Source organism: Oryzias latipes, chromosome 6 (genome assembly GCF_002234675.1).
Source record: "Oryzias latipes chromosome 6, ASM223467v1".
In the NCBI taxonomy this organism is placed as follows: Eukaryota; Metazoa; Chordata; class Actinopteri; order Beloniformes; family Adrianichthyidae; genus Oryzias; species Oryzias latipes.
Window position 1 is genome coordinate 13289030 of NC_019864.2, and position 26446 is coordinate 13315475.

The 26446-nt window shown below is 36.9% G+C and overlaps 1 protein-coding gene across 3 annotated transcripts in view; it reads left to right on the top strand.

Annotated features, from left to right (window-relative positions):
* The window catches only part of dnah5 (dynein axonemal heavy chain 5), a 60952-nt gene that overhangs the window by 24321 nt on the left and 10185 nt on the right, over positions 1-26446 (top strand). For all 3 annotated transcript variants that reach the window (XM_023955674.1, XM_020703879.2, XM_023955675.1), the window contains 44 exons: positions 159-312; positions 1501-1664; positions 1771-1927; positions 2200-2412; positions 2545-2769; positions 4227-4399; positions 5110-5180; positions 5374-5481; positions 5615-5802; positions 6188-6382; positions 6570-6704; positions 6887-6994; positions 7552-7705; positions 8538-8684; positions 9001-9242; positions 9529-9705; positions 10454-10658; positions 10889-11031; positions 11397-11531; positions 11768-11890; positions 11970-12183; positions 13033-13256; positions 13769-13967; positions 14057-14229; positions 14565-14695; positions 15350-15503; positions 16153-16420; positions 16700-16823; positions 16993-17100; positions 17538-17652; positions 17949-18125; positions 18459-18662; positions 19621-19800; positions 20352-20489; positions 21808-21943; positions 22075-22256; positions 22339-22473; positions 22549-22704; positions 23624-23806; positions 24183-24287; positions 24384-24522; positions 24759-24873; positions 25337-25527; positions 26110-26231. In XM_023955674.1, coding sequence (XP_023811442.1) covers positions 159-312; positions 1501-1664; positions 1771-1927; positions 2200-2412; positions 2545-2769; positions 4227-4399; positions 5110-5180; positions 5374-5481; positions 5615-5802; positions 6188-6382; positions 6570-6704; positions 6887-6994; positions 7552-7705; positions 8538-8684; positions 9001-9242; positions 9529-9705; positions 10454-10658; positions 10889-11031; positions 11397-11531; positions 11768-11890; positions 11970-12183; positions 13033-13256; positions 13769-13967; positions 14057-14229; positions 14565-14695; positions 15350-15503; positions 16153-16420; positions 16700-16823; positions 16993-17100; positions 17538-17652; positions 17949-18125; positions 18459-18662; positions 19621-19800; positions 20352-20489; positions 21808-21943; positions 22075-22256; positions 22339-22473; positions 22549-22704; positions 23624-23806; positions 24183-24287; positions 24384-24522; positions 24759-24873; positions 25337-25527; positions 26110-26231 — 7090 coding nt within the window. The remainder of the gene's footprint in view (positions 1-158; positions 313-1500; positions 1665-1770; positions 1928-2199; positions 2413-2544; positions 2770-4226; positions 4400-5109; positions 5181-5373; positions 5482-5614; positions 5803-6187; positions 6383-6569; positions 6705-6886; positions 6995-7551; positions 7706-8537; positions 8685-9000; positions 9243-9528; positions 9706-10453; positions 10659-10888; positions 11032-11396; positions 11532-11767; positions 11891-11969; positions 12184-13032; positions 13257-13768; positions 13968-14056; positions 14230-14564; positions 14696-15349; positions 15504-16152; positions 16421-16699; positions 16824-16992; positions 17101-17537; positions 17653-17948; positions 18126-18458; positions 18663-19620; positions 19801-20351; positions 20490-21807; positions 21944-22074; positions 22257-22338; positions 22474-22548; positions 22705-23623; positions 23807-24182; positions 24288-24383; positions 24523-24758; positions 24874-25336; positions 25528-26109; positions 26232-26446) is intronic.

Below are 26446 nucleotides of genomic sequence, written 5' to 3' on the forward strand. Positions count from 1 at the left end.
CACGCTCACAAAAGTGTCAAAAACTTGCTATTAGCAATGAAATTGAAACAGAAGAAGTGTGTGTGGGGGGGTGGAAAGCTTAACTGCCTCATGAACCTGAAAAGCACAGTGATGAGTCTCATGCTTTACATCTCACATGCTACTTCAATGTCTTCCAGGTACAATACACCATTCAAAGCCCAAATTCAGAAGTGGGTTCAGTATCTGTCCAATACTTCTGATATCATCGAACATTGGATGATTGTCCAGAACCTCTGGATCTATCTGGAGGCTGTTTTTGTGGGTGGAGACATTGCCAAACAGTTACCTAAGGTAAATTACTTTACATTAGTGAGATTTTACCAGAAGCACTGGTGTTTAAAGCACTCACTTTAGTGTATCATATTGGAGCAAATCATTTTTAGTAAGCACGGCTGATATGAAAATGCCCTGATCTGTTGTATGCTTGTTTTTATCTATGGCACTTATTGTAGCAAGTGTAAGTTTGTCTGAACAACATTGTTGATTCTTTTTTAATGGTTCTCCATGCTCATCTGAGTGCCTTCATTTTCATTATTTATTCTTCTTTTTTGCTCTTAGTGCTTTTCATGATACAGTATCTTAAACAAACAAACAAAATGAGAAAAAATCTATTATAATCTTGAATCTTTAAATCTTTATTATTTTATTTTATTTTATTTCATACTCTTTACTTTTAATTTTCTTTTATTTCCTTTTATTGATTTGAAATTGTTTTTGAATTAATTTAGTTTAACAAACTGATTTGCAAAACAATAGTGTATAAAATACGTGGCCTCCAAGCCTCCGTTGGATTTTAATGATTTGCTAGTGACAATGTAATATAGGGTTTCTTGCTTTTTCATTAAAATGTACTTGTTAATATGTTAATTAATTTGGTAATTCTTTATAATTGATATGTTGCCTGCTGGATGTCAAACAGATATTGATTCAGCTGAGGAATCCCATACATGCTCTTAATAGTGTTAGAAGATTTAATTCATTCCAGTTTATTGTATAGCTTGAACGTTTAGAGAAGGAACTTTTGCTGTTAAATGTTTCTGAACTTCTGGCAACAGTATGTATATATTTACTTTTAGTTTTTGCAGGTAATTTGTATTTTTATTTCTTCTATTTTGTTTACAAAATCCATGCATGTTCCAATTTCTCAAAATTATTTCAGAAAATTATGTGAGCAAATTGCACAAATGAAGTAATGCTTGGTAACATAGTTTATAACATAAAAGGCATTTAAAACAAACCGAAAATATCATTGGATTGCTCCCAACTTAATCAAAGCACTTTGCTGTTGGTTTGCCAGCAGTGATGGATGGACACTCACTGGCCACCTCCTTTAACCAGCTTTTCTTGCAAAATCCTTTTACAATCCACCTGTATTCAAAATTGCAACTATCCACTAACCACTATCTGCTTAAAAGGTGTCAATAATTTAAAGCATTCTATTTCAAATACTATTCAATTGAAACTATTTCATTTCCTTAGGAAGCAAAACTTTTTTCAAGCATCGATAAGTCGTGGATGAAGATCATGACGCGAGCTCACGAAATGCCAAATGTCGTGCAGTCCTGTGTGGGAGATGTGACTATGGGACAGTTGCTTCCTCACCTGTTGGAACAGCTGGATAGCTGCCAGAAGTCTCTTACTGGGTAAGCACAAAAAACAGAAACGTCATTTACAACATAGAAGGATAAAAAATGAAACAGACTATAACGGAGAGCTTTTTTTTCTTCTTTAAATCGTGTGGATGAACAGCTATTTGGAGAAGAAGCGTCTGCTCTTTCCACGTTTTTTCTTTGTCTCTGACCCGGCCTTGCTGGAGATCCTGGGCCAGGCCTCTGACTCCCACACCATCCAGGCCCACCTCCTCAATGTCTTTGACAACATCAAATCTGTCCAATTTCATGAAAAGGTGATTTCTTTTCTTTCATCAAACTACTTTGGGGTTCAATTTTTCATGTTTTCGTTCAATTCGCCCCAACCTTTGCAGGAAAAAGAATTCAGAAAAAACAGAGAGATAGAGGTTGTACACAGTAAAAAATATAACAACAGGCATTCAAATTATAAGATTATAAATCCAGGGTAGTTTTATTCTGAATGAATTAGAGGTATAATAAAACAGGAATAAAGACAAATTAATAGAAGAGTCAAACCGGTGTAATAAAAATATTTCACCTGTCTCAGATATATGACCGCATTCTGGCTGTGTCATCACGGGAGAAGGAGACTATGGAGCTAGACCGTCCCATCACAGCAGAGGGGAATGTGGAGGTGTGGCTGAATGCTCTCTTGAAGGAATCCCAGAGGTCTTTGCACCTCGTGATCCGACAGGCTGCTCTTGCCATCCAGAACGAGGGTTTTGAACTTATTGACTTTCTCAACTCGTTCTCTGCTCAAGTAAGTAAATATTTCATATTAGCAATTTTACCTGGACATTACAATGAAATAATTTTATGCTTGGATTATAAAAGGCTTCAGAGCCTTAAAAGCTTATGATGGGATTTTGAAATAACCTTGTTCTGAATCTAGGTTGGCTTGCTTGGAATCCAGATGATTTGGACAAGAGATTCTGAAGAAGCTCTCACCAACGCCCACTATGATCGCGGCATTATGTCCAAAACCAATCAGCATTTCCTGAACTTGCTCAACACACTGATAGATATGACTACAAAGGATCTGGGGGCTGTGGAGAGGACCAAGTATGAGACCCTCATCACTATTCATGTTCACCAACGGGACATATTTGATGACCTGGTCAGTACGTCAATTATGAGACATCACACCTTTTTCTTATCACACAAGACTCAATTTCTCTCTAAACCTACTCTAAACACAGTCTCAGAGGTACTGCTTGTGTTTAAGGTTAAAGACTCAGATGAAAAATGGTGATTTGGTGTTTTTGACAGGTTCTTGTGGCATTTTTCTCATGATGGACACCTACAGATATATATGTAAAATCTAATATATATATATATAAAAAATGTTCTTGGAAAAAGCTTTAAGTTGTCACATAAAAATTACGATCATTAGGCCACAAGCACCCTGCTCTGATTCATTCTGACCCATCCACTTGTAGACAAATGCACATCCATGTACGTCCTTGTTCTCCTCCACAAAGCTAGCATTTGGCTCAAAACTACAGCTGGACAGCTCCAACATAATACATATATATTTTACTATCAATATTTTTAGGTTGTGGTTGTGAGGGGCAGTAAGCTAGCGGGAGAGCATGTAAACAGATGGATGATGGGAAGAGAGCAGGCTTACACGTCAATAGTCCCGCCCACAATTCACCTTTCAGCACATCTTTTCAGGGGTTGCCACAGTGAATCAGCTTTCACTGATTCACACAGGTGGTTTGATGGTTTGGCAGAGTTTTACGCTGGATGCCCTTCCTGACAACCCTTTATCTCATCTGGGCTGGGGACCAGCACAGAGGGTTGTCAGGAAGACTCTGGCTACATAGTTAGGCAGTAGCACAAAGAGTTTTGCCTAAGGGCCCACAGTAGATGAAGGTCATCTACTAAGCAAAACAAACCATGGTTTCCCACGTGTCAGTCCTACACGCAGACAACTGAGCCAACCAGCCAACAGTCCCGCCCAGATTTTAGAGGGAAAATTTAATGAACGCCGCTCTGCAGGACCTATGTCCTAGAAAATGAAACAGGTTTTTGATTTTGGCATAATCATAATTAAAAGACCACTGGAAATGTTTTTAAAATAGCTGAAAAGATGATCGGAGTGGGACTTTAAATAAAAAATCTTGAGCTATTTTTCATTGCTCTTATTATTAGTCACAACAAACATTTTGTACATTAATTTATGTTCCATATTTTCCTTTTTTGTTATCTGATGTATTTCATTTCTCTCTGACATTTCTCTTTTTCATTTAGTTTTGATGCTCGTCATATTGCTTATTCTGTTTCTAGTTCCATCCCCTTACTATCCTCTTCTTTAAACCTTCTTCCTTTCATTTCATAGGTTTTTTATCTAATTACCCTTTTTTACATCTCTTTCAAATAACCTGTAAATCTGTCCTTTAGTGCCTATTCATGCAGTTTTCAACCTGTGCTTATATCATTCTAAACGATGCTTAGTTCCTTTTTTTCATTTGCCATCTCCTCTATTCTCTCATCTCTTCTGGTATATTTCTTCTCCCTGTCTTAGTTGTGTACCTTCTTTTCACCTGCTCTAACCTGTTCTCCTTTTAGTGCCGCTTGCATATTGATAACCCCAGTGACTTTGAGTGGCTGAAGCAGTGCCGCTTCTACTTCAACGAGGACTCAGACAAGATGACCATCAACATCACAGACGTGTCCTTTGACTACCAAAACGAGTTCCTGGGCTGCACTGAGAGGCTCGTCATTACACCTTTGACTGACAGGTAAATGCCCCCTGTAAGGTCACACACAATGCACAAAGTGTTTTTTTCTTTAGCTTTCAGTGTTTCTCAGAAGACAAATCAGAAAAGGCCATTTACTTAAATAACACAATAACATCAACCCACCTTAGAAGAGTTTCAATGTCCTTAAAAGAATAAGAACTTAAGCTTTATTATCAGTATTTAAGTCTAGTCCTTTGGTCTAGAAAAATAAAGTGAGTGAAGGAGAGGTCGGTATTAGTGATCATCACCTCTATAAGATAATATCATTGCAGACAGCAATTAATAGAATCAGATAGTGGAAGTGAAGCAAATCACTGTCATGCACACAGGCAGACATAGGGAGAGAAGTAGAGATGTGAAGAGAAGTAAAGTGTCAGGCAATGGCTTAACAACAGATGTCTGACAGAAGATCTGCAAAGAAGATTCACCATGGTCTTTTGACCCAAGGAAACCTCACAATCTCCACTGCTATATCTCTGCTCAGTCTCATTCTCTGTCTTTCTTTAATGCCATATTTTTCATCATTTCTGGGATTGGCAAAATGTAAACAACAACAAAATAGTTACAATTAAATTCTGAACACTACCATTCTTTTCTCACACTTCTCTAATTTCTTTTGTTTTCTCGATTATTCAAAACATTTTGCAAGCACAGTTTTACTATTAATTTTTTTTAATGTACTTTCTACGTATGTGTTTCTACTTGCGTAGGTGCTACATCACTTTAGCTCAGGCTCTTGGCATGTGCATGGGTGGAGCTCCTGCAGGTCCTGCAGGAACAGGTGAGACTTTTTTTTTTTCTGATACACCAGTGGGATTTTTGCATTAAACAGATTGAGCATAAGTTAAAATAGTTAGTTTTGGTAGTAAACATGTAAATAAAGATATGTTTATCAAGCATATTTGATCATCATGCTAATCAAATAATATATATGACTTGAAAACATAATGCTGTTTTGTTTTGTTATCATATAGGTAAAACTGAGACCATTAAAGACATGGGGCGATGTCTGGGAAAGTATGTGGTGGTGTTCAACTGTTCGGACCAAATGGACTTTAGAGGTTTAGGAAGGATATTTAAAGGTAAACGTCATGAAACCCAATTAGATTTAGTATTACAACCTTGTGACAAAAATATGATTATTGTGACAAAAGTTAATTTTGAGCTAAGTTTCCTTGGTTAATCATGTAGAGTTTAATTGTGTGTGATTTCCAGGTCTGGCTCAGTCTGGCTCGTGGGGCTGTTTTGATGAGTTTAACCGCATCGAGCTCCCAGTGTTGTCAGTGGCAGCCCAGCAGATTGCAATAGTTCTGACCTGCAAGAAGGATCGCCACAAAACCTTTGTCTTTACTGATGGAGACAGTGTTGACATGAATCCTGAGTTTGGCATTTTCCTTACAATGGTCAGTTTTTTTTATTTTGCTGTTATGAAAGAATGTACCTCCAATGTACCTCCGACTGTCCAGGATGCATCTTTTTAAATGCATCCTGGACGCCTCTGTAGATGAGGAGAAATCAGGACATAACAGCTTTGGCTGCTGCCCCCACGACCTGATAAGTGGGAGAAGATGAACCAATGGAAAATCTAAGCCTTGCTTAGCATATGTGGCATTCAAAATACTAAATTCAATTAATTTGTGCTTTTTTTCAATAAATGACCCTAATATATCTAGAGGTTAGGTTATTCATAGTGGAAAGATCAGATATGTTGCACAATGGAGTTTAACTTGCTCTAAGACTGTTTTTTTCAATAAATTTACATTTACTATCCCTTTCCTGTGTATTCAGAATCCAGGTTATGCTGGTCGCCAGGAGCTTCCTGAAAACCTGAAAATTAACTTCCGCTCTGTATCCATGATGGTTCCTGACCGGCAGATCATTATTCGAGTAAAACTGGCCAGTTGTGGGTTTATAGACAATGTGAAGCTGGCTTGCAAATTCTTCACACTTTACAAGCTGTGTGAGGAGCAACTCTCCAAACAGGTAAACGATCAGACCCCCAGAAGCCCTGTGTGAACTCGGAACTGTGAATAGCTAACAGGTGGGATAGGTGTACAATATGGAAAGGAACACAACCACCAGATGCATCTCCAGTTCACCCACGACTTCTACTTTGTACTTTTTAATTAATTATAAAGTCTTAAAATTAAACTAATCTCTGCTTATTAAGGTTCACTATGACTTTGGCTTGCGAAACATTCTATCAGTCCTGCGAACTCTTGGAGCAGCTAAGCGAGCCAACCCCAGCGACACGGAGTCCACCATCGTCAAGAGAGTTCTGAAGGACATGAACCTTTCCAAACTGGTCAGTCTTTGAGGTTTTAATCATTCTTTAGTAAAACAATTGTTAAAAAATGTTTATCTGGATTAGAACCTCAAAATTGTATTAATAAAGTGAAAGAAATTGTCACAAGGAGCACAACACTTAAGTTTAATATGTCCTTTTGTCTGTTTTTGCAAACATTTCTTTATATATGGGTTTGTTAGATTGATGAAGATGAGGAGCTCTTCCTAAGCTTGATTGAGGACCTCTTCCCAGGCATCGAGCTCAATAAGGAAGGTTACCCAGAGCTGGAAGCTGCCATTGATAAAAAGGTAAGAGGAGTGAGAGATATACTTGTGACTGTTTTATAATTTACAAATCTAACAGAAGAAGAAGAAACATGAAAGAAGCATGAATGAGAAAAGTTGGGAAGTAGAAAAAGTGAACAAGGATGAAAGAACAGCCGAGAAAATTGATTAAAAGTGGACTGAGAGCTTGCCGCATTTTTCATATACCTTTTTGAAGCTAAACGGCCAGCTCAGAATTCTGTTTCCAGGCAGACTTCAGAGTTTAGAAAGAACACTTGAAGGTGAAAAAAAAGGGAAACAGAGCTAAAGAAATTAAAGATGAAATAAATATTTTTTAACTGAACTGTACCTAGAAATAAAGAACTCAAAAGGGTTAGAACAAAACAATTGAATATTTCTCAATGATCTAACCCAAGGGTTTGTGGGGGCACCAAGAAATGCAGAATACGTTTGGAGAGTTTGGTATTCTATGTGTGTCATTGGCATTTTAGTAGAATGAAATTTTTTTTTATAGAACTTATCGTTGGTTTGGATAGACTAAAACATCTGAATCCAAGCATGTTTTTTGTTCATTTGCTTAGATCCAAGAGACAGGTTTGATCAACCACCCTCCTTGGAAGCTCAAGGTCATCCAGATGTATGAGACTCAGAGGGTTCGGCATGGCATGATGGCTCTGGGGCCCAGTGGGTCCGGAAAGACAACTTGTATCCAGATACTGATGAAAGCTATGACAGGTGCGATTTTGTGGATGTCACACCAGCCTGTAATGAGACAACTCCTTCAATATTTTTTAAAGCAATCAAAGGAAGGAACACAAAATTTTCTCTTTTAAAATTCAGACTGACATGAAACAGAGTGGCTAGAGCGAGATAATGCAAGCATTTCAAATCTATATGAGAGAGAACTAAAGCGAAAGAACAGTAATACATTAGGATAAAAGGGTTGAAAGATTAATCATTTGCTCAATGTCTTTCAAGTTTTACTCTTGATCTCATGAAAGCAACAAGAAACTGGTGAAATGTTTGCTTGGTACGAATGTCCTTAATAGTATTTGGAATTGAGAAGCAATTCTGCCATCCTACACAGCCAAAAATGCACTTCCTAAGTATTTTAATCATCACAAAAATTCACTATGAAATTTATTTAAACCAGTGCATTAGCTGCAAAAAATTTTTTTTTTTTTGTGAATGGTGGAACAATGAGGAACAGTAAACAACCCTGTAACCACATCACCGAAACTACCATGGCTACCACTTTGTGTGGCCACCTTCACATATCACAGTACCCAGTACATCAGGATACTTATGTACTGGGTACATACCTGAACAATTTGCCAAATAGAAAGGAAGTGTTTGTTAGGAGAATGAAGGTTTCAAAGTTATAATGCAATATCAGATTTTGATCGTCAGATTGAGTCTAAAAAGAGGACAGTGACCCAGGTACCTTTTGAAATATTTTAACTGATTTTGCTGTGGTTTGTTTTCCGAAATTGCATGCAAGTCATTGTGCCTTTTGTGTTTACATACTATATCATGCCTAACACACGTTCATTGATGTTTCTTCCAGAGTGTGGCCAGCCCCACAGAGAGATGCGCATGAACCCCAAAGCAATCACTGCACCCCAGATGTTTGGACGACTGGATGTGGCCACTAATGACTGGACGGATGGCATCTTCTCCACACTGTGGAGGAAAACTCTGAAAGCAAAGAAGGGTAAGGAATTTTCTCGCTCAACATACAACTTCATGTTCCCACCTACTGTCTCCTAGTCTCCCTGAAGTAGCATGTGGCCCGAGTTTGGAAAAATGTTGTACATCAGCAGTAACACGTGTATGTAGTATGAAGATTAAACTGCAATTTATTTTGCTTTTATCATTTGAGATTTAACAAGATTTTATATATTTTTCAATTTAATGGCCTATAAAGTTCTTGATGTATATATAAATACTAATGTCAGAAATCCTAGTTTATGTTGTATTTCAGCTGCTGTGCCTATAGGTCTGCAGATGACATGTTTGTAATCACTCAGGAGAGCACATCTGGATTGTCTTGGATGGACCCGTGGATGCTATCTGGATTGAAAATCTAAACTCAGTTCTGGATGACAACAGAACTCTTACACTGGCAAACGGAGACCGTATACCAATGGCTCCCAACTGTAAAGTGGTTTTTGAACCACACAACATAGACAATGCCTCCCCAGCCACAGTGTCGAGAAATGGCATGGTTTTCATGAGCTCCTCTGTACTCGGTTGGAGCCCAATACTTGAGGTAAGTGGACTTTATATAAAAATTATGATTTTTTATTTTCCTTTCAATAAACCTGAGAAAAGTAATGAGATAAAAGAAAACACGTTTTCACATCAGAGTCATCTGGTTAAAATGTATTAAAGTGATATTAAATGAAATTCTTTAGAGTTTGACAGTGTTTGTGGGACAAAGTGTTTGTTTTAAAGTAAGACATTTCATTTGAATCACTCTTGCAAAACTTCAAATAATGTTTTAAAAACAGTTCTTATAGTTGTATGAACCCAGATGATTTTCTTTTTCTTCCTAGGGGTGGCTAAAGCAGCGCTCCCCCAATGAGGCAGAGGTCCTGCGGCAGCTCTTCTCTTCCTCCTTTTCTGAACTATATCGCTTTAGTGTGCAGTCATTAGAGTTCAAGATGGACATGCTGGAGGCTTTTGTCATCATGCAGTGCATAAACATGCTGCAAGGACTCATTCCACTAAAGGTAAGATTAAAGCTCAACCGTATTTTCAGTTTATGGAAACCAACTTAACTAGGAGTCGTTTTTTTGTACTGCTGCTTGAAAAAATGAAAAACAGTCAATGTTTTTCTAGGATACATCCGGAACCATTGGAAAAGTAACGGATAATAATAGCACAGGAGAAGTGGATCAAATGTTTCAGTGGCCCTCATCAATTAAGTGAATTGAAATATGAAACATAAAAGTGAAGGAGAATTTCCATTAATGAAAGTAAACTTTACATCTTTAAAATAGATGATCAAATCTGCCTATAAACCTAAAATCCAAACTTTGGATAACAAACTAGAACAGAATTGGACTACAGTTACAGTCACAGTTGGAGTTAATCAACAAAGAGGACCCTTCTGATCAGTAAAAAGCTGGAATACAGAACTAAAACAAACAATTATCTGTTAACTTAAAAAGAAAAAATACACAAAACAGAGACTCTCTCTTTGTGTCAATAGGAAAATTGGTTTTTACATTGACGATACAAAAAAATGTAATTGCATCCATTATTGAGTTAAAAAAAAACTGAAACTGGAAGCACTAAATAAAACCTGTGTCTTTGCACTGTGGTTGACAACATCTAGAGCTGCACACTTTGGTTTAGTAAAGTGAATAGAGCACAAAAAATCAAGTTTTGCAATATGACATTATCCACTCATTTGAGTGTTTTAATGTAAAGAATAAACCCTTGAAGTTATTGATGTAACGTTTGTTCTTTTTTCAGGAGCAGTGTGGTGAGTTACCCAGAGAGCACCTGGAGCGGCTATATATCTTTGCTCTCATGTGGAGCGCCGGTGCCTTGTTGGAACTGGAGGACCGGAAGAAGATGGAGCTCTGGTTCAGAGGGAATGATGTCATCCGTCGAAGTCTGCCAGAGATCCCTCCAGGCAGGGAAGAGACAATGTTTGACTACTATGTCACAGCCGAAGGTAACTGAACAGTTATGAATAAAGTAGATAAAGACCCACCCACACTTTGCTTTTAAAATAAATAGATAACTATTAATACAGCAGGTTATTTTAACTATTTATATACATCTCTCATTCCTCTGTGGATTTTTTTTTTGGTATTTCTTTAATGAGAAAACATCCTTATAAAGTTTAAGGTCTGTCCCAGCACCTTGCTTTACCATTGAAAGTTTGGAAATGTCTTTTTGCAGGTCATTGGGTCCACTGGAGCACCAGGGTTGAAGAATACATCTATCCACCCGATGTCACCCCTAAATACAGCTCCATTTTGGTTCCCAATGTGGACAATGTTAGAACAGACTTTCTAATTGACACCATATCAAAGCAGGGAAAGGTAAAATGCAACTTTATTCTTTATATAAATGTGTTAAAATTATTTAGATTATAATTTCTATATTGTATCTTAAACATCTGAAAACATTTTTGTTAATCCAACAAAGAAAGAAATGTCCCACTCAAGTTTTTTCCAGTCCCAACGAGTTTTGGTTAGTTTGCAGCAAGTCAGTCATTACTTGAGTAATTCTGTAGACTTGTTGAATGGGTTTACAAAAATGTATTTAGATTATTTAGTGCCTCATTTTTGACACCAAGTTTTTGTTTCATGATTGTATAAATGTTTCCAAAAATATTTACTGCTTTAGGATGCTGAAAAATGGTGGGCATACAGAAGTGAACTGTTTTATCTTTTTATCTTTAAAGGCCGTTTTACTGATTGGAGAACAAGGTACAGCCAAGACTGTTATCATGAAAAGCTTCATGTCTAAATATGATCCTGAGATCCAACTGGGCAAGTGTTTAAACTTCTCCTCTGCAACCACGCCACTCATGTTCCAGGTAAAGCCACTTCCTCATCACTGTCTCTCTGTTTGTTTAATGTAGGTGTTACAACGTTTCAGGTTTAAAGAAGCAGCTGTGTATTGTCAAGCTGTACAAATAACTGTGTAAATGCTTGATAATCAGAAAGGATTCATATCTATCAGTAGAAATGCAGATGTCTATCTCTCTTTGTCATTTTCTTGTTTTGGATTTGAAATGCCTGTTTTTTTCTGCAAACCTTGGTTTGCTTTTAGAGGACAGTAGAAAGCTATGTGGACAAAAGGATGGGAACTACCTATGGTCCACCGGCTGGGAAGAAAATGTCAATTTTAATAGATGATATCAACATGCCTGTGGTCAATGAGTGGGGAGACCAGGTTGGTAGCTAATATAAGATTTCTGGTTCCTTTTTGTTGGAGCAACTTTCACAATAAGCTTACTTTCTGCCTTTATAAGGTGACAAATGAGATTGTCCGACAGCTGATGGAGCAGAAAGGCTTCTACAACCTGGAGAAGCCAGGAGAGTTCACCAATATAGTGGATGTTCAGTTTCTGGCAGCCATGATTCATCCGGGTGGAGGCCGCAACGACATTCCACAAAGACTGAAAAGGCAGTTCTCCATCTTTAACTGTACACTGCCCTCCAATGCTTCCATAGATAAGATATTTGGTGGGTAAAAAGGCTTGAGAATGTTTTGTTTAAAGATTTTGTTTATAGTAATTGTGATTTAAATGTGCGAGAAAATTGGAGACAGAAAATAAACAATTAAATTATAGAAAGGCTAAAAAATAGAGTTCAGCAAATAAAAAGTTCTAAAATCATCAGAACTCAGTAGAGGAAAAATGCAGTTTATGAATTTATTTGTGATTCCTGCACATTAAGTAAGGTTACAACTAAACAGAGGAATATCAGAAAAAACAATTTCATTTCTTTAGGATGAATAGAATGTGATTTAAATAGTTTAAGAATGTAGTTTTATATAGATTAAGTAATGTCCAGATAAAATCCATGTGAACACGTGCAAAGGAGATGGCAATCTACCATAAGAGCAGAAGATTACCCAATCATCAGATTATATGTGGGGGTTAAAGAAACCATATGCCATAAGTATTAAGCTTATCAGTTCATTCATTCACAGGTCAACCAACAGATAATTCATAGTAAACTTTGTTGGACCACTTCATCAGATTTTAACAGGTCCAAGTGTGAATATGTTTTCGAACATGTATAATTGTTTAATTGTTTGTAATATATGTGTTCATATATGGAAGAAAAAAGAAAAAAAAATTCTGTTTGTGTTTATAACGGTTCTTGAGCGTGAACGTTTTCTTTATATTCTCTTTTTTTTTTAATTATGAGTGTTCTTTCTTTTTGTTTTGTTTTGTTTTTTAATATATATATTCGAAATAAACTTGTTTCCATCCATCTATCCATTCCATTCAATATAATAGATTTGAAATAGTTCCTCCTCATTTATTCTGACAGGGGTCTTGGGTAATTTCTTCATTCATTTCCTAGGTGTGATTGGTGAGGGCCACTTCTGCGCACAGCGTGGTTTCATTGAAGAGGTTCAGAGAACCATACCGCAGCTGGTGTTACTGACCCGCCGACTCTGGCAGCTGACCAAGATCAAAATGCTTCCTACTCCTGCAAAGTTCCATTACATCTTCAACCTGAGAGATCTTTCCAGGATCTGGCAAGGGATGCTCTGCACAAATGCTGAAGTGATCAACTCTGTCCACGTGAGAAAAATGAACATTGTACCAGCATGGCTTGTTGTAAAACATAATGATTCCAGTATTTTAAACCATTGTAGTTTTTTAGTCTTTACAACTTGAAACATTTAAGCAATAAATCAGATAAAGGAAAGTAAAATGACGCAAATTGGTGTTTCTTTAATCATTTCAAGTAGAAGGAAGACAAAGACCTTTCTGCAAAATGGAATAAATTTGTCTTTAATAGCCAAACCAAATACTCTGTCACGTCATCTCATATCAGTTTGAGTAGAAAACAGGTCTTGTTAAATATTCTGACAGAATGATTAGACCTTTGCTTAAATTTAAAACAAGATTTATAATAAAATGATTAAACATATTTAAGCATAAACGACGACACAAGCAAGACATAAATCAGTCCAAATACTTTCAAACTTTTACAATACCTCAGTTTGGAAGCCATAAATGCACTTTAGTTACTTAAGTTAGAAACCTTTTATGAAAATGAAAAGCATTCATCCAGAAACATCATTTTCCAGGTGCTGCTGGCACTTTGGAAGCATGAGTGCAAGCGAGTGATAGCCGACAGATTCACCATGCCAGATGATGTGGAGTGGTTTGACCAGACACTCGCAAAGCTCGTGGAACAACAGCTTGGGGAGGAACATAAGAAAGTGGTCGACTGTGGTGTGGAGAGATATTTTGTGGACTTCTTGAGAGATCCACCTGAAGCTACAGGTATGAGTGCAACAAGTTTTTTCCATTCTTTTATTGTCCTGGTATTTAGGCATTTTAAAATGTAAATATCGATTTTTTTTTTCCGACAGGGGAGGAGCCGGAAGAGTCGGATTTTGATATGCCCAAAGTTTATGAGCCTATTGAATCCTTTGAGAGTTTGAAAGACCGTCTTAACATGTTCCTCTGTCAATACAATGATAGCATTAGAGGCAATGGGATGGACATGGTCTTCTTTCAAGATGCAATGATCCATCTAATTAAGGTATTCCTTAAGCTTTATTTTTATGAAGTTGTCATGATAGTTTAGTACATAAGTTTTAATAAAATTAAAAATCCATGGTCACGGTTTGTTTATTCATTAAGATTAAACAAGCCTGACAGACTGATTAACTAGTTCTAAAGTTAATCAAGTCCCTTTTTGCAAAGCATTCCAACTTGCACTTCCAGTAATATTTCTGTATTTTCATTTTAACTTTGGTCCTTTAATCCAAAAAGGATCATTGTTTTTTTTACTAATCATTATATTGACATACGTCTTAGACATTTTTATTTTACAAAGGTTGCTTTTCTAGTGACCATTTGGCTTTATGCTTTCAGGTGTCAAGAATCATCAGAACACCAGGGGGTAACGCCTTACTGGTGGGTGTTGGAGGTTCTGGAAAACAAAGCCTGACCAGACTTGCCTCATTTATTGCAGGCTACAAGATCTTCCAGATCACTCTCACACGGTAATGATGTTGTGCAATGTAAGCATGAACACGTTCGTATGATAGATCAGGCCTTTTAGAAGGACTCATTGCCTGTCACATCCAGAATTCAACATTTCTAAATGCTGGAGCTAAACTAAAACCTTTTTTTACATTTATTTTCCTGATCTTTCTTTATTTTAATATTTTATTTTCAGCTTTTTGCAACAGATTATTATTGTTTTATAGAATGTAATTTTAAGTAAAATGTCTCCTCTTTCATGTTGTTTATTTCTCTCTTTGTTCTGCTAAAGGCTGTGTGCCTCTTTGCTCTTATTCTGGCTTCTCTCTCTAGCTTGTCAAATGTTTGCAAATGAAGAATTTGAAAGTAGGCCTGTCTGAAGACAGTTTTGAAGACAGTTTTGAAGAAGACATCTCCACATTTGTCTGCTGTTATTTGTGCATTTTTCTTAAAAATACTATATTCTGTTGTGTTTAAGAGATACTCATTTGTATTTCTGAAAGGTGAGAAAAAAGAACCAGTGTAACCCGACGAACAAGTGCATGTTTAAAGTACATTATATTTTTCGCATAATTTATGAACGGAAGAACAGCTCGCATTAAAGAATGCATAGGAACGCATTCGATTTAGACTAGAGAGAGAATGATATGTTTATGTTTTCTTTTTTTCCCCAGCCTGTATAATACAACCAACCTCATGGAAGATTTGAAAAGTTTGTACAGAATAGCTGGTCACCAAGGAAAAGGAATCAGCTTCATTTATACTGACAACGAGATCAAGGAGGAGTCTTTCCTGGAGTATATGAACAACGTTCTGTCATCAGGAGAGGTCAATATCACACATGGGGGGAAAAATATTCTTTACCTCTTTACTCCTCATCCCAAATTTTTTTCTATCCACATCCTCTGCCTGCTTCCTAATCTAGTCAATGCTAAATTGTGTGTTCTTCTGCCACATCTGGGTACTTTTTGCTTTTCCTTCTGTCCCCCTTTTCTCATCTTCAGCAGATACTGCTTCTACGGAAGATTTAAAACTTAAGTGGGGACCAGAGACGGAAATTGAGATGGGGATTTTGTGGGATTTTTCTCTGGGATTAACCAAGGAAATGGTCATACAAATGCTGCTTGTCCTTTTTCTTGAGACATGGTGATGAAACTGGAACTATAATAGAAACAAGGTTTTAGTCATGTTAGAATTTAAGTTAAATAGAAACAAATGGTGACAGTGAAACTGTTAAAACACCGTCCCACAAGTTTGCAGACTATATTTAACCTATATTACATGTAAATTACACGTAATGAAGACTAAGATATTGTAACATGTCTAAAGTTTAGCACTAATGGAAGGTGTTTTGGTAAAAAAGCATCTATTTATAGTGGGGCAAAAAAGTATTTGACAGTCACTGATTATGCAAGTTGTCCCACTTAAACTTATGAGAGACAGGTTGTTCCATTAACAAATGCATTTCTGTCTATAGGTGTCCAACTTGTTTGCTCGAAATGAGATGGATGAGATTCTCAGTGATCTTGTTCCGGTCATGAAACGAGAGTTTCCCAGGCGTCCACCAACCAATGAGAACCTGTATGACTATTTTATGTCTCGAGTCAGACACAATCTTCACGTTGTTCTGTGCTTCTCCCCTGTGGGGGAAAAGTTCCGCAATCGGGCTTTGAAGTTTCCAGCTCTGATATCCGGCTGCACCATGGACTGGTTCAGTCGCTGGCCGAAAGATGCCCTCGTTGAAGGTACTTTTTCTTGAATGTTGTTGATTTGGTCTAATTTTACACTTCTTTACATCTTTGTTTTATAGTATATTTTATAATATATTTATTTTGAGTTTTTTACAGCGCAAAAAATAAGAAATGGATTGTGGTCTTAGAAGACTGAATCATTTTAATCTAGTAGATTGCCTATGACTGATAAAACAAAAGAACGTGTTCTAGTTTAGTTTCTAGTTTATTTCTAGTTTATCTGCTCTCCTTTCCATTGATTTTTGCTTTTCTCTCGTTTTTTACCTCTTTCAGTCTCGCATCACTTCCTCTCTGCCTTTGACATAGACTGCTCTCCTCAGGTCAAAAGTGAGGTGGTTCAGTGCATGGGCTCATTCCAGGATTGTGTTGCCGAAAAGTGTGTTGACTATTTTCTGAGGTAAATGATTCTGGGGGGAAAAACTCTTAGGTTTGAGGGTTTTTTTTTCATCACCATGTAGTGCAGGCCCAATTTCTGTGAAATTCAATGAAAGGTTCCATGAAAACACAGCATTTTCTAATTCTCTGGTGTCATAAAATTAATGTAAGTCTCTCTTGATCGAATCTAGGTACCGTCGCTCCACCCACGTCACTCCCAAGTCCTACCTGTCCTTCATTCAGGGCTACAAGACCATCTATGTGGAGAAGAGGGCCGAAGTGCAAATGCTGGCCAACAGGCAAACTGACTTTAAGATTTACTCTGTTTCATGGCCATATTGCACTTTTGCATTTAGAATGTATTTTTCATTTTACATTGTCCCTATGTTTTTGTTTTTTTCTGTTGTTATCATGACTGTTGACCTAACAGGTAAACTTCATTCATTTTTATGAAATGAGCTTTTGATCAAAGTTGTTTTAGACATTTGGAAATTTAAAATTGAAATACAGCAAAGAAAACAAATCACAACATAATTTATTTCTATTAAAGTCAAGAAGAAAAAAAATTTAAAAAAACACAGCAATGAAAAGATCTTTTGTCTTTTTAAAGACGCCAAATGCTTAATTTACTTTATTTTGAAATGTGTAAAAATACTTACAATATGACAAACTGAATAGTAAATGTATGCAGCAGCAACATTTGCTTTTACCGACTGTGAGATTTTCACATTTTCAGGATGAACACTGGGCTGCAAAAGCTAAAAGAGGCATCTGAGTCTGTAGCAGCTCTGAGCAAAGAGCTAGAGGTGAAAGAAAAAGAGCTACAAATTGCCAACGAGAAAGCAGACATGGTAAGTAGGTTTTTCTAAAAATTACGAAAAAAAAAAAAATTATTATTTCAAAACAAACGTGTTTTTGTGTTTTCTAAAACTTAATATTGTCAGGGTTCAAATTTCATTTGAAATATTCTTTTGTTATCATCCACCATTTAAGAGGGAATGCTTTAAATGTTTTTCCTTTTATTTAGGAGAGATTACTTATAAGCAATATGAGAATGTCTAAACGATGTGATAAACAATGTAGCTGATGTAAATGTAGCTTCTCTATGCTATAACAAATAAAATGCATTTTCCATTTTTTCTTCCAGGTCCTTAAAGAGGTGACGGTTAAGGCCGAAGCATCAGAGTTAGTAAAAGTAGAGGTGCAGAAAGTGAAGGACAAAGCCCAAGCCATAGTTGACAGTATTACAGCTGACAAAGCCATCGCAGAGGAAAAACTTGAAGCGGCGCGGCCAGCTCTTGAAGAAGCAGAAGCTGCTCTGCAAGTATGGCACTTAAAAAGGAATACCAAAGTGTGATTTCTGGTTTTATTTGCACCTGTTTTCCTCCTGTCAACAGTTATGTTACAAACGGCTAAGTTATCAACATCATGTTTTATTTAGTTATAAAAGAAGTTTTTCATTTTTAATTGTACCCCTGCTGCTTTTCAGAACCTGTTTTAATTACTCTAGGCATATTTTGCTACATTTCTGTCAGCAATATTATGCAAGTATGTACAAGAAGGGCCCTTAAAGATAAATTTAACACACAATGAGGTGGTGTAAGTTTTGAAACTGCTAAATGTTTGGGTTTCTATGTTTTGCTGTTTTTGCTGACAGACAATCAAGCCATCCGACATTGCCACAGTGCGAACACTGAGCCGCCCCCCGCCCCTCATAATGCAAACCATGGATTGTGTGCTGCTGCTGTTGCGGAGGCGGGTCAACCCTGTGGAGATCAATGCAGAGACAAACTTCATCACTTCTTCCTGGCAGGAATCCCTTAATCTCATGACATCTGGAAGCTTTTTAAGCGAATTGAAGGTGCAATTTTAAATATTGAAGTTATTCAAATAATCACTAATGTCACACAAACGTTGCTTAGACTGGTATTGGTCTAGCAACTAGAGATCATATCATAGTTTAAACATTAGCACCAAACCTGTCTTCATAAAGGACAGGGGTCTGCAACCTGAGGCTCTAGAGTCACATGTGTATCTTTTAATGCTCTATTGTCTCTATTGTGGTTTTCCAGTTAAAGAAAAGTAAAACGTTTTTCATTTAAACAAAAACATTTTGAAAGGGTCATGCACCACAGAAAATTAATTGGAGGTCAATAAAGCACGTCCAGACTTAAGGCACAACAGATTGTAAACCAGATTTTTTATCCTTGGAACATTTTTAGGATTTTAAGTGTGTCTTGTGGTTCAAAAATTAAGTCTGATTTAATTTAATTTTGTTAGATTGACAAATTTCTGGCTAAGATGCACCACGAATGGTAAAATAATGGGCGGCACTTTAGCTCAGGCGATAGAGCAGGTCGTCCAACAACCGAATGGAAGGCAAATGAACCTCTTTCAAATGATAAATTAATTCTTTTTTTTTTTAAAGGGTATTTTCTCTTTACTTTTATGTTTTATCGATGCCATAAACAATATTTTAATTTTTGATAAAGCATAATAGTAAGAAAAACAAAAATACAAATCAGTGTCTCATTTTTCTGAAGAGTAAAGTAAGACTTTGGGGCTCCTTCTGGGTTTTGGTATGGAAGAAATCAACTGGCTCTCTAAGTGTTGAAGGTTGCAGACCCCTGATATAGAAGAAGTGAAATAAAAAGAAAAAACAGTGCATCACCTTTCACCTGAAACACTTGGTTTCAACAGCCTGCATTTATTTTAAATAAGGTATTAAGGTTTACACAGACAGTCTGTATACAGTGTTCCTTTTTCACTGAATGTAGTCAAGTTTCAGCTCACTTCTCTTGTTTTTCTCTCTTTTTAAGCAATTCCCTAAAGACACCATCAATGAAGAAACGGTGGAGCTGCTGCAGCCCTATTTTAACTTACCTAACTACAACATTGAAAGAGCCAGGACAGCGAGTAGCAATGTGGCAGGCCTTTTATCTTGGACCAAAGCAATGGCTTCCTTTTTCGCCATTAACAAGGAAGTGTTGCCCTTGAAGGTAACTGTCAGCGTGAACTTTGTGTTTTCAAGAATATCTTCTTTCAAAAAGGGAACACATTCTCTCCAATCAATCCTGGTTTTTACGCAATACAAGGCTTTTAAAACAGCTGTCTTTAAGATAAATTATTAAATTGTTTTAATAACCCAATTTTCAGGCTAAATTATGTAAGAGCTGCTCAATAAAAAGGCTGTCTGCCAGTTTAATAGTTTTACAGTCTTAGTCTTACAAAGAAAAAAGTATTTTTTACTTGTTATACCCTGCAGTGTAATCACCTTTCTACTGTACGTCCGGATTTTTTTTGCATCTGCCTCTTTTATAGATAATACTCTGAAATACCATATCAATGGCGAGCAGTTAACATCACTCAGTGAGGGTCCTTAGGCAAGACCCTTAACGTTACCGCCTCCCGAGCGCAGTTCAGTTGCAGCTCACCGCTCCCCCAGGGGATGGGTCAAATGCGGAGAAGAATTTCCCCATTGATGGATAAATAAAGTATCTGAAAAAAAAAAATCACTCATTACACTGATCACTGTGCTGTATTTCATCAGGCTAACCTTGCAGTGCAAGAAAACCGTTTGGCAGTCGCTAACTTGGATCTGGAGAAAGCTCAGGCTGAGCTGGATGCTAAGCAGGCAGAACTGAACGTTGTACGAGCAGAGTATGAGGAGGCCATGACAGAGAAACTGGTGAGCAACTGTCCACACTTTGGAAAATCAAGCTCTGAATTTATTAACCAGATACATGAATACCTACATACTTAGCTCCTTCTACTGACCAAAACTATAGCCTTACTAAATCACAAAACAAACACTCACATAAAACATCAATGACAAAAAATCTACATCCTAAAGGAAGCTGAAATGATTTTTTTCTTGGAATTGAGGAGCCTGGTTTAATAAAGGTTTCCTTGTGTAAAATTGTGTGCTAACATTACTTACATACATTATTTTACAAGTTGTGTAAAATAAACAAAATAAGACTCGCAACCCATTTTGCATGTTTGCTTTGAAATAAATTCAAAACTGGCATTTTTGAAAGAACACACAAAAACAGCTCATTGTAGCAATTGCAATATGATTCATGGAATAAGAAACCTAATAGTGGTTGCAGTCACATTGTCAATAGCAGGTCAGAGCATTATTTCTGTTCATGTAAACAATTTCATGTGAAAGGCAAAACTCAATGAAAGAGCCCCTGCAGCACTCTAAGTATCTAAAAACTGCTGTTAGCGCTTGTCATCTATTGCACCATCATTTTTTGGTCATCACCTGCAAATCCTAAAATAACACATTTTATTTGGGTTTGCATGCACTTTTAGGTTATATATTAGGAATTATAGTTAATTAGAACATATTCTTTGCTTCACAATAGCAGTGTTTATTGTGGACTCCTGGTCTTATAGAAAAATAGAAGTACCCAAATTTAAAACAACATATTTTATATTCAAAACTAATAATTTACATTTAAAATTGAGTTACAGAGGCAGAGAAAAATTTTTTTCAGCTCATACAGATACTTTTCAGACAGATTTTTAAATCAGAAGGTTTATGAAGGGTACAAAGTCTCAGGTTCTCAGTCCTCAACCACAAGAACTGCCAACTTTTAAACAGTAAAACAGTAAACAGTAAATATAACTTTGACAAGCGCCTTGTAAATGTGTCAATATGCAATAAAGTTTTAAAAAATCAAGTTCTCTTCCGCCCCAATTCGTTCTATCTATTGCATTACCATTGTCTCAACTTAAAACTGATTTAAAAAATATAGAACCTAGGATTTGGATTTTTGTTGAGACTTTTATTTTGTCCATGGGCTTTTGGTAGAAAGAACCTGTAGATGTACATTGTTGCTGCATCTGTTTACTGCTGTTCTGAAAATTTGGGAACGGTTTGGGAACATTAACAGTTTTAATCAGCACCAATCTAATGGGATGAGTAGACTAAAGGTCACTATTAAACAACAATTTCTCCAGATCACTAAACTGTGTGTTGGGTTGTTGATATTTAGACCCTGCTCGAGGATGCTAAGCGCTGCAGGCGCAAGATGCAAATAGCATCCAATCTCATCAGCGGCCTTGCTGGTGAGAAAGAGAGATGGACAGAACAGAGCAAAGAGTTTGCAGCCCAAACCAAGCGCCTCGTGGGTGAGTTCCATGTTTCAAGTTTCACAATTTCACAGTATTCAAAAAGATAAAGGACACTTATTAGCTCACCTTATTTAATTTGGATTATATTTCTTTTGGGATCTAATGACTTAACATGTTTTCTGTTTCAGGAGATGTTCTTCTGGCCACAGCCTTTCTGTCTTATTCTGGTCCTTTTAATCAGGAGTTTCGCAGTCTCCTGCTAAACGAATGGCAGTGTGAGTTGAAGCAGCGCAGCATCCCATTCGGCAACAATCTCGATATAACGGAGCTACTTATTGATGCCTCTACTGTTAGTGAATGGAACCTTCAGGTTAGTGCCTGGCTAATGCTAACCATGTGTTCCATAACCAAACCTTGTCACGGAGCCTCACTGATCTGATCTCTGTCTTCAGGGACTTCCTAACGATGAGCTTTCCATCCATAATGGCATTATTGTGACCAAAGCCGCCCGCTTCCCGCTTCTTATTGACCCACAAACGCAAGGAAAAACGTGGATCAAGAACAAAGAGGCCAAGAATGAACTGCAGGTTTGCTTATTTCGATGCACTATGTATAAAAATTACAGTAGAAGCAATTTTATGGTTTTGCTTTCCCGGTTTCAGATTACGTCACTGAACCACAAGTACTTCAGGAACCATCTTGAAGAAAGTCTGTCTCTTGGTCGCCCCCTTTTGATTGAAGATGTTGGGGAGGAGTTGGATCCTGTATTAGACAATGTCCTAGAAAAAAACTTTATTAAAACTGGATCAACATACAAGGTATAGTGCTAAAAAAAAACTTGAAAATCTGATATGTTCCAGATTTATTTTTTGCGAGCAAATGTGGTTTGGTTTGGAGTGGCTTTTTTGTCACAGGCTCCATCAGAATGGAGCCTGGCATAGATGATGTGCATCTATGCCATACCCACTGCAGCACAAGGTCATGGGGAGAGCAGGGGGTGTTCTAAACTGAACTTTAAAACTCGATTTACTGTGATCATTAGAGCAGAATGCCTTGGTTTTCCAAATTACACATATGTATATCTGTGATTAATTGATATGTTTTTAATGTAAGTTTTTCTATATTCAAAACTTTAGCTAAACTAAACCAAGAATTTGCTATTGATATTCATTTTAGGGATGTTTTTTTAAGCAGTAAAAGTTTTCAAAGGGGCCTTTTGGACTTTAAGTGGAATTTAAGTGTTATTTTTAGGTAGAACATATTGAGCTTTTTATTGAAGAGGTTCGGTCAAATGGAATTCAGAAGCTATGTTTAGTAAAATTACACTGTTGTTTGTAAACCGTAATCTTTCTACCTTCACTGATACTGAAATTTTAGTCAGGAAAACATTCCTACATATGTTGTAACTGACATGGATGGAGGGAGGGATGGAGGGAGGGAGGGAGGGAGGGAGGGAGGTATAGTTTAATAAATGTTTTTTGTGACAGATATACTCACGGATGCATATTTACCTGCATCTTTTACATATTGAACAGGTATTTGGGCAAGTCTATCAAGACTAGTTTTTTTAATTTGTTCTATTTTTTTCATGCTTAATTTCACAATATGCTTTTATTTAGAAGCCCTTAAGTATAAGTCATCTATAAATGATGGATGGCCTTTAACCATAAATGTTTTCTTCAACTATAATTATTATTTTTATTTGATCCTGGGCCTTTTAACGTCTTCTTTTTCCAGGTGAAAATTGGTGACAAAGAGGTGGATGTGATGAAGGGCTTCAAGCTTTACATGACCACTAAGCTTCCTAACCCAGCTTATACTCCAGAAATCAGTGCCCGCACCTCAATTATTGACTTTACCGTCACAATAAGAGGACTTGAAGACCAGCTTCTCGGCAGAGTCATTCTCACAGAAAAACGGGTATTTTACACACACACATTTAATTATACAGTATAAAATGTTGTGGCCCTATATAGGATCATATCTTAACAACTCAGTTTTAGTTTTACATAGATGCTTTACTTAATGTCTAAATGAAGCATGTAGATGTTCCTGTATGTTTTGACTCATCTCCCTCCTTTATGCCTTATTTTGGCTCTTGAAAAATGTAACTTGAAATATCCCCACTTCAAAATTATAACCCTTTACACAGGTTCTGGCAGTTAAGGAGAATATTCTGTGAAGTTTAGTTCGGATACCAGCATAAACCTTTATGGGGCTGTACTTCACATCAGTTCAACTTAAAAATGCAATAAATGCAAAAATGTGTTGCTCATCATTGTGCTCAAATCATCAGGAAATGGAGAAGGAGAGGACTGACCTTTTAGAAGATGTGACATATAACAAGAGAAAAATGAAGGAACTTGAGGACAACCTGCTGTACAGGCTGACCAGCACACAGGTAAGCAAAGGAAATTCAGGTCTGTACAAATTCGGGAAAAATATGATTATGGAGAATCAAAGGTGATGTTTCTGTCCATGTGTCATGTTGGTGTAGGGCTCACTTGTGGATGATGAGAGTCTCATCGTTGTGCTTGGAAACACCAAGCAGACAGCAGAGGAGGTCAATCAGAAACTGCAGATAGCAGGAGATACTCAGATCCAGATAAATGCTGCTAGAGAGGAGTACCGACCTGGTAAGGCATCAGAATAGACCCAGAGGAAATTAAGTTGTTGCTTTGACTAAAGCTCCAAAGTCAAGATATTTGTTTTGTAATTTGTACTATTTTTGTAAACTAGGAGCGTGATATCCCATTGTGGTAATTTGTATGTTTAGGAATACCACAGTTTAGAGCTATGTGACTTAAAACCAAAGAATGAATTAAGTAGCTTTATGTCAACTAATTATTGTTTGTATGTTATGTGTTCTCAGTCGCCACAAGAGGCAGCATCCTGTACTTTTTGATCACTGAGATGAGCATGGTCAACGTCATGTACCAGACCTCTCTCACACAGTTCTTAGGACTGTTTGATCTTTCTCTAGCTCGGTAAGTAACTGAACCTCCCAAAACTAAAATATATGCTTAATTATTTATTATAACCTGGGCATTTATGTGTCTTTTTAAAATGTTTGTCTTTGTGATGCTCAGCATCTGTGACCCTTTTTGCCTTTAGCAAACGAAAGATTAAACAAGAGTTTTGTTCAAAGTTCTAACAAGACTTTTAAATCCATAACGCTGCTCATGATCTTTATATTGAAGATATCTAGGTTTAGAAACATATTGATCATGATTGTTCTTTGTCAAAGTAAAAATGTGCAAAATCATGTAGATTCATATATTCTTGGTATTTTCTTTTAAACCTGAAAACATAATGGCATGTTTATTATCATATAGTAAATTACATTTGTGCTTGGTTCTGTCAGATAAAAAAGTTTCAATCTGTTTTATTTAATTAGCATCATTTATATGAACTGCACAAAACCTCTGAAATATTGTTTATCCTGGACAGATCTTCTAAAAGCTCCAACACCAGCGAACGTATAAAGAGCATCATTGAGTACATGACGTTCAAAGTCTATTACTACGCAGCCCGCGGCCTGTACGAAGAGCACAAGTTTCTCTTTACTTTGCTCCTGACACTAAAGATTGACATGCAGGGCAAAAATGTTACGCATAAGGAGTTTCTCACACTGATCAAAGGTAAGAGACAAGAATCAGCACAAAATTATATAAGTAAAAATGTTTTCAAAACGATTTTGATACGTTAGAAAATGCCATTCATAAAACATTGTGCGGTTGTCTTAAGTAACCCAGTATAGTGTTTTCATGTAACCTTATTAAGTATACATCATTCTGTTATTTTTCAGGAAATGTGGTAATCTTTTGAACAACTTTCTTTTCATGTATCGTTTAGTTTGAAGTCTGTGTTTACATGTATCCTGGAAATCCTGGGCTCTTTGAGACCCACAGATTTAGTAGGATCCCCCCACCATGGACAAAAGCAAAGAAGCAACTGTCAGAGCAAGAAAAGTCAGCCACAGAACATGCATGCAGCTTTACCATCTGTCTGCTTTGACATGCTGATCTCTGAATCACGTTTAACTTTGTATATCTTATTGTTTCTGCTTATTTAAAAAAGCAAAAACAATTTTGAATGTGACCCATGTGTTTTTATAGTTTTAGCATTAACATCGTTTTGGGGAGGAACATGTGTACTTTGGCTCATTGTTTGGATAAACCTTTCAAAATTTAGGTGTAAATGTGTGTGTTTAAATAATCCAGGAGGTGCATCTCTGGACCTGAAGACCTGCCCTCAGAAACCTGCTGAATGGATTCTGGACATGAGCTGGCTGAATCTCGTCGAGCTCAGCAAACTATGGCAATTCTCTGAAATTCTGGACCAGGTACAGCCCACTCACGTCTGCTATCCTAAAAGATTGTTCAGTTATGGCTTCAGCTTCTTAAGCAAAAAGAAAATCTTACTTGGTATATGGAGGCTTGGAGGCTATGGAGGCTTGGTATTATTTGAGAATCTCCTTACAGCTCTTCCTGGCTCTTATCTTATATTCAAATGTCAAAATATATTTACAGCTCCTTTATGCTCACTAGCATCGTGTCT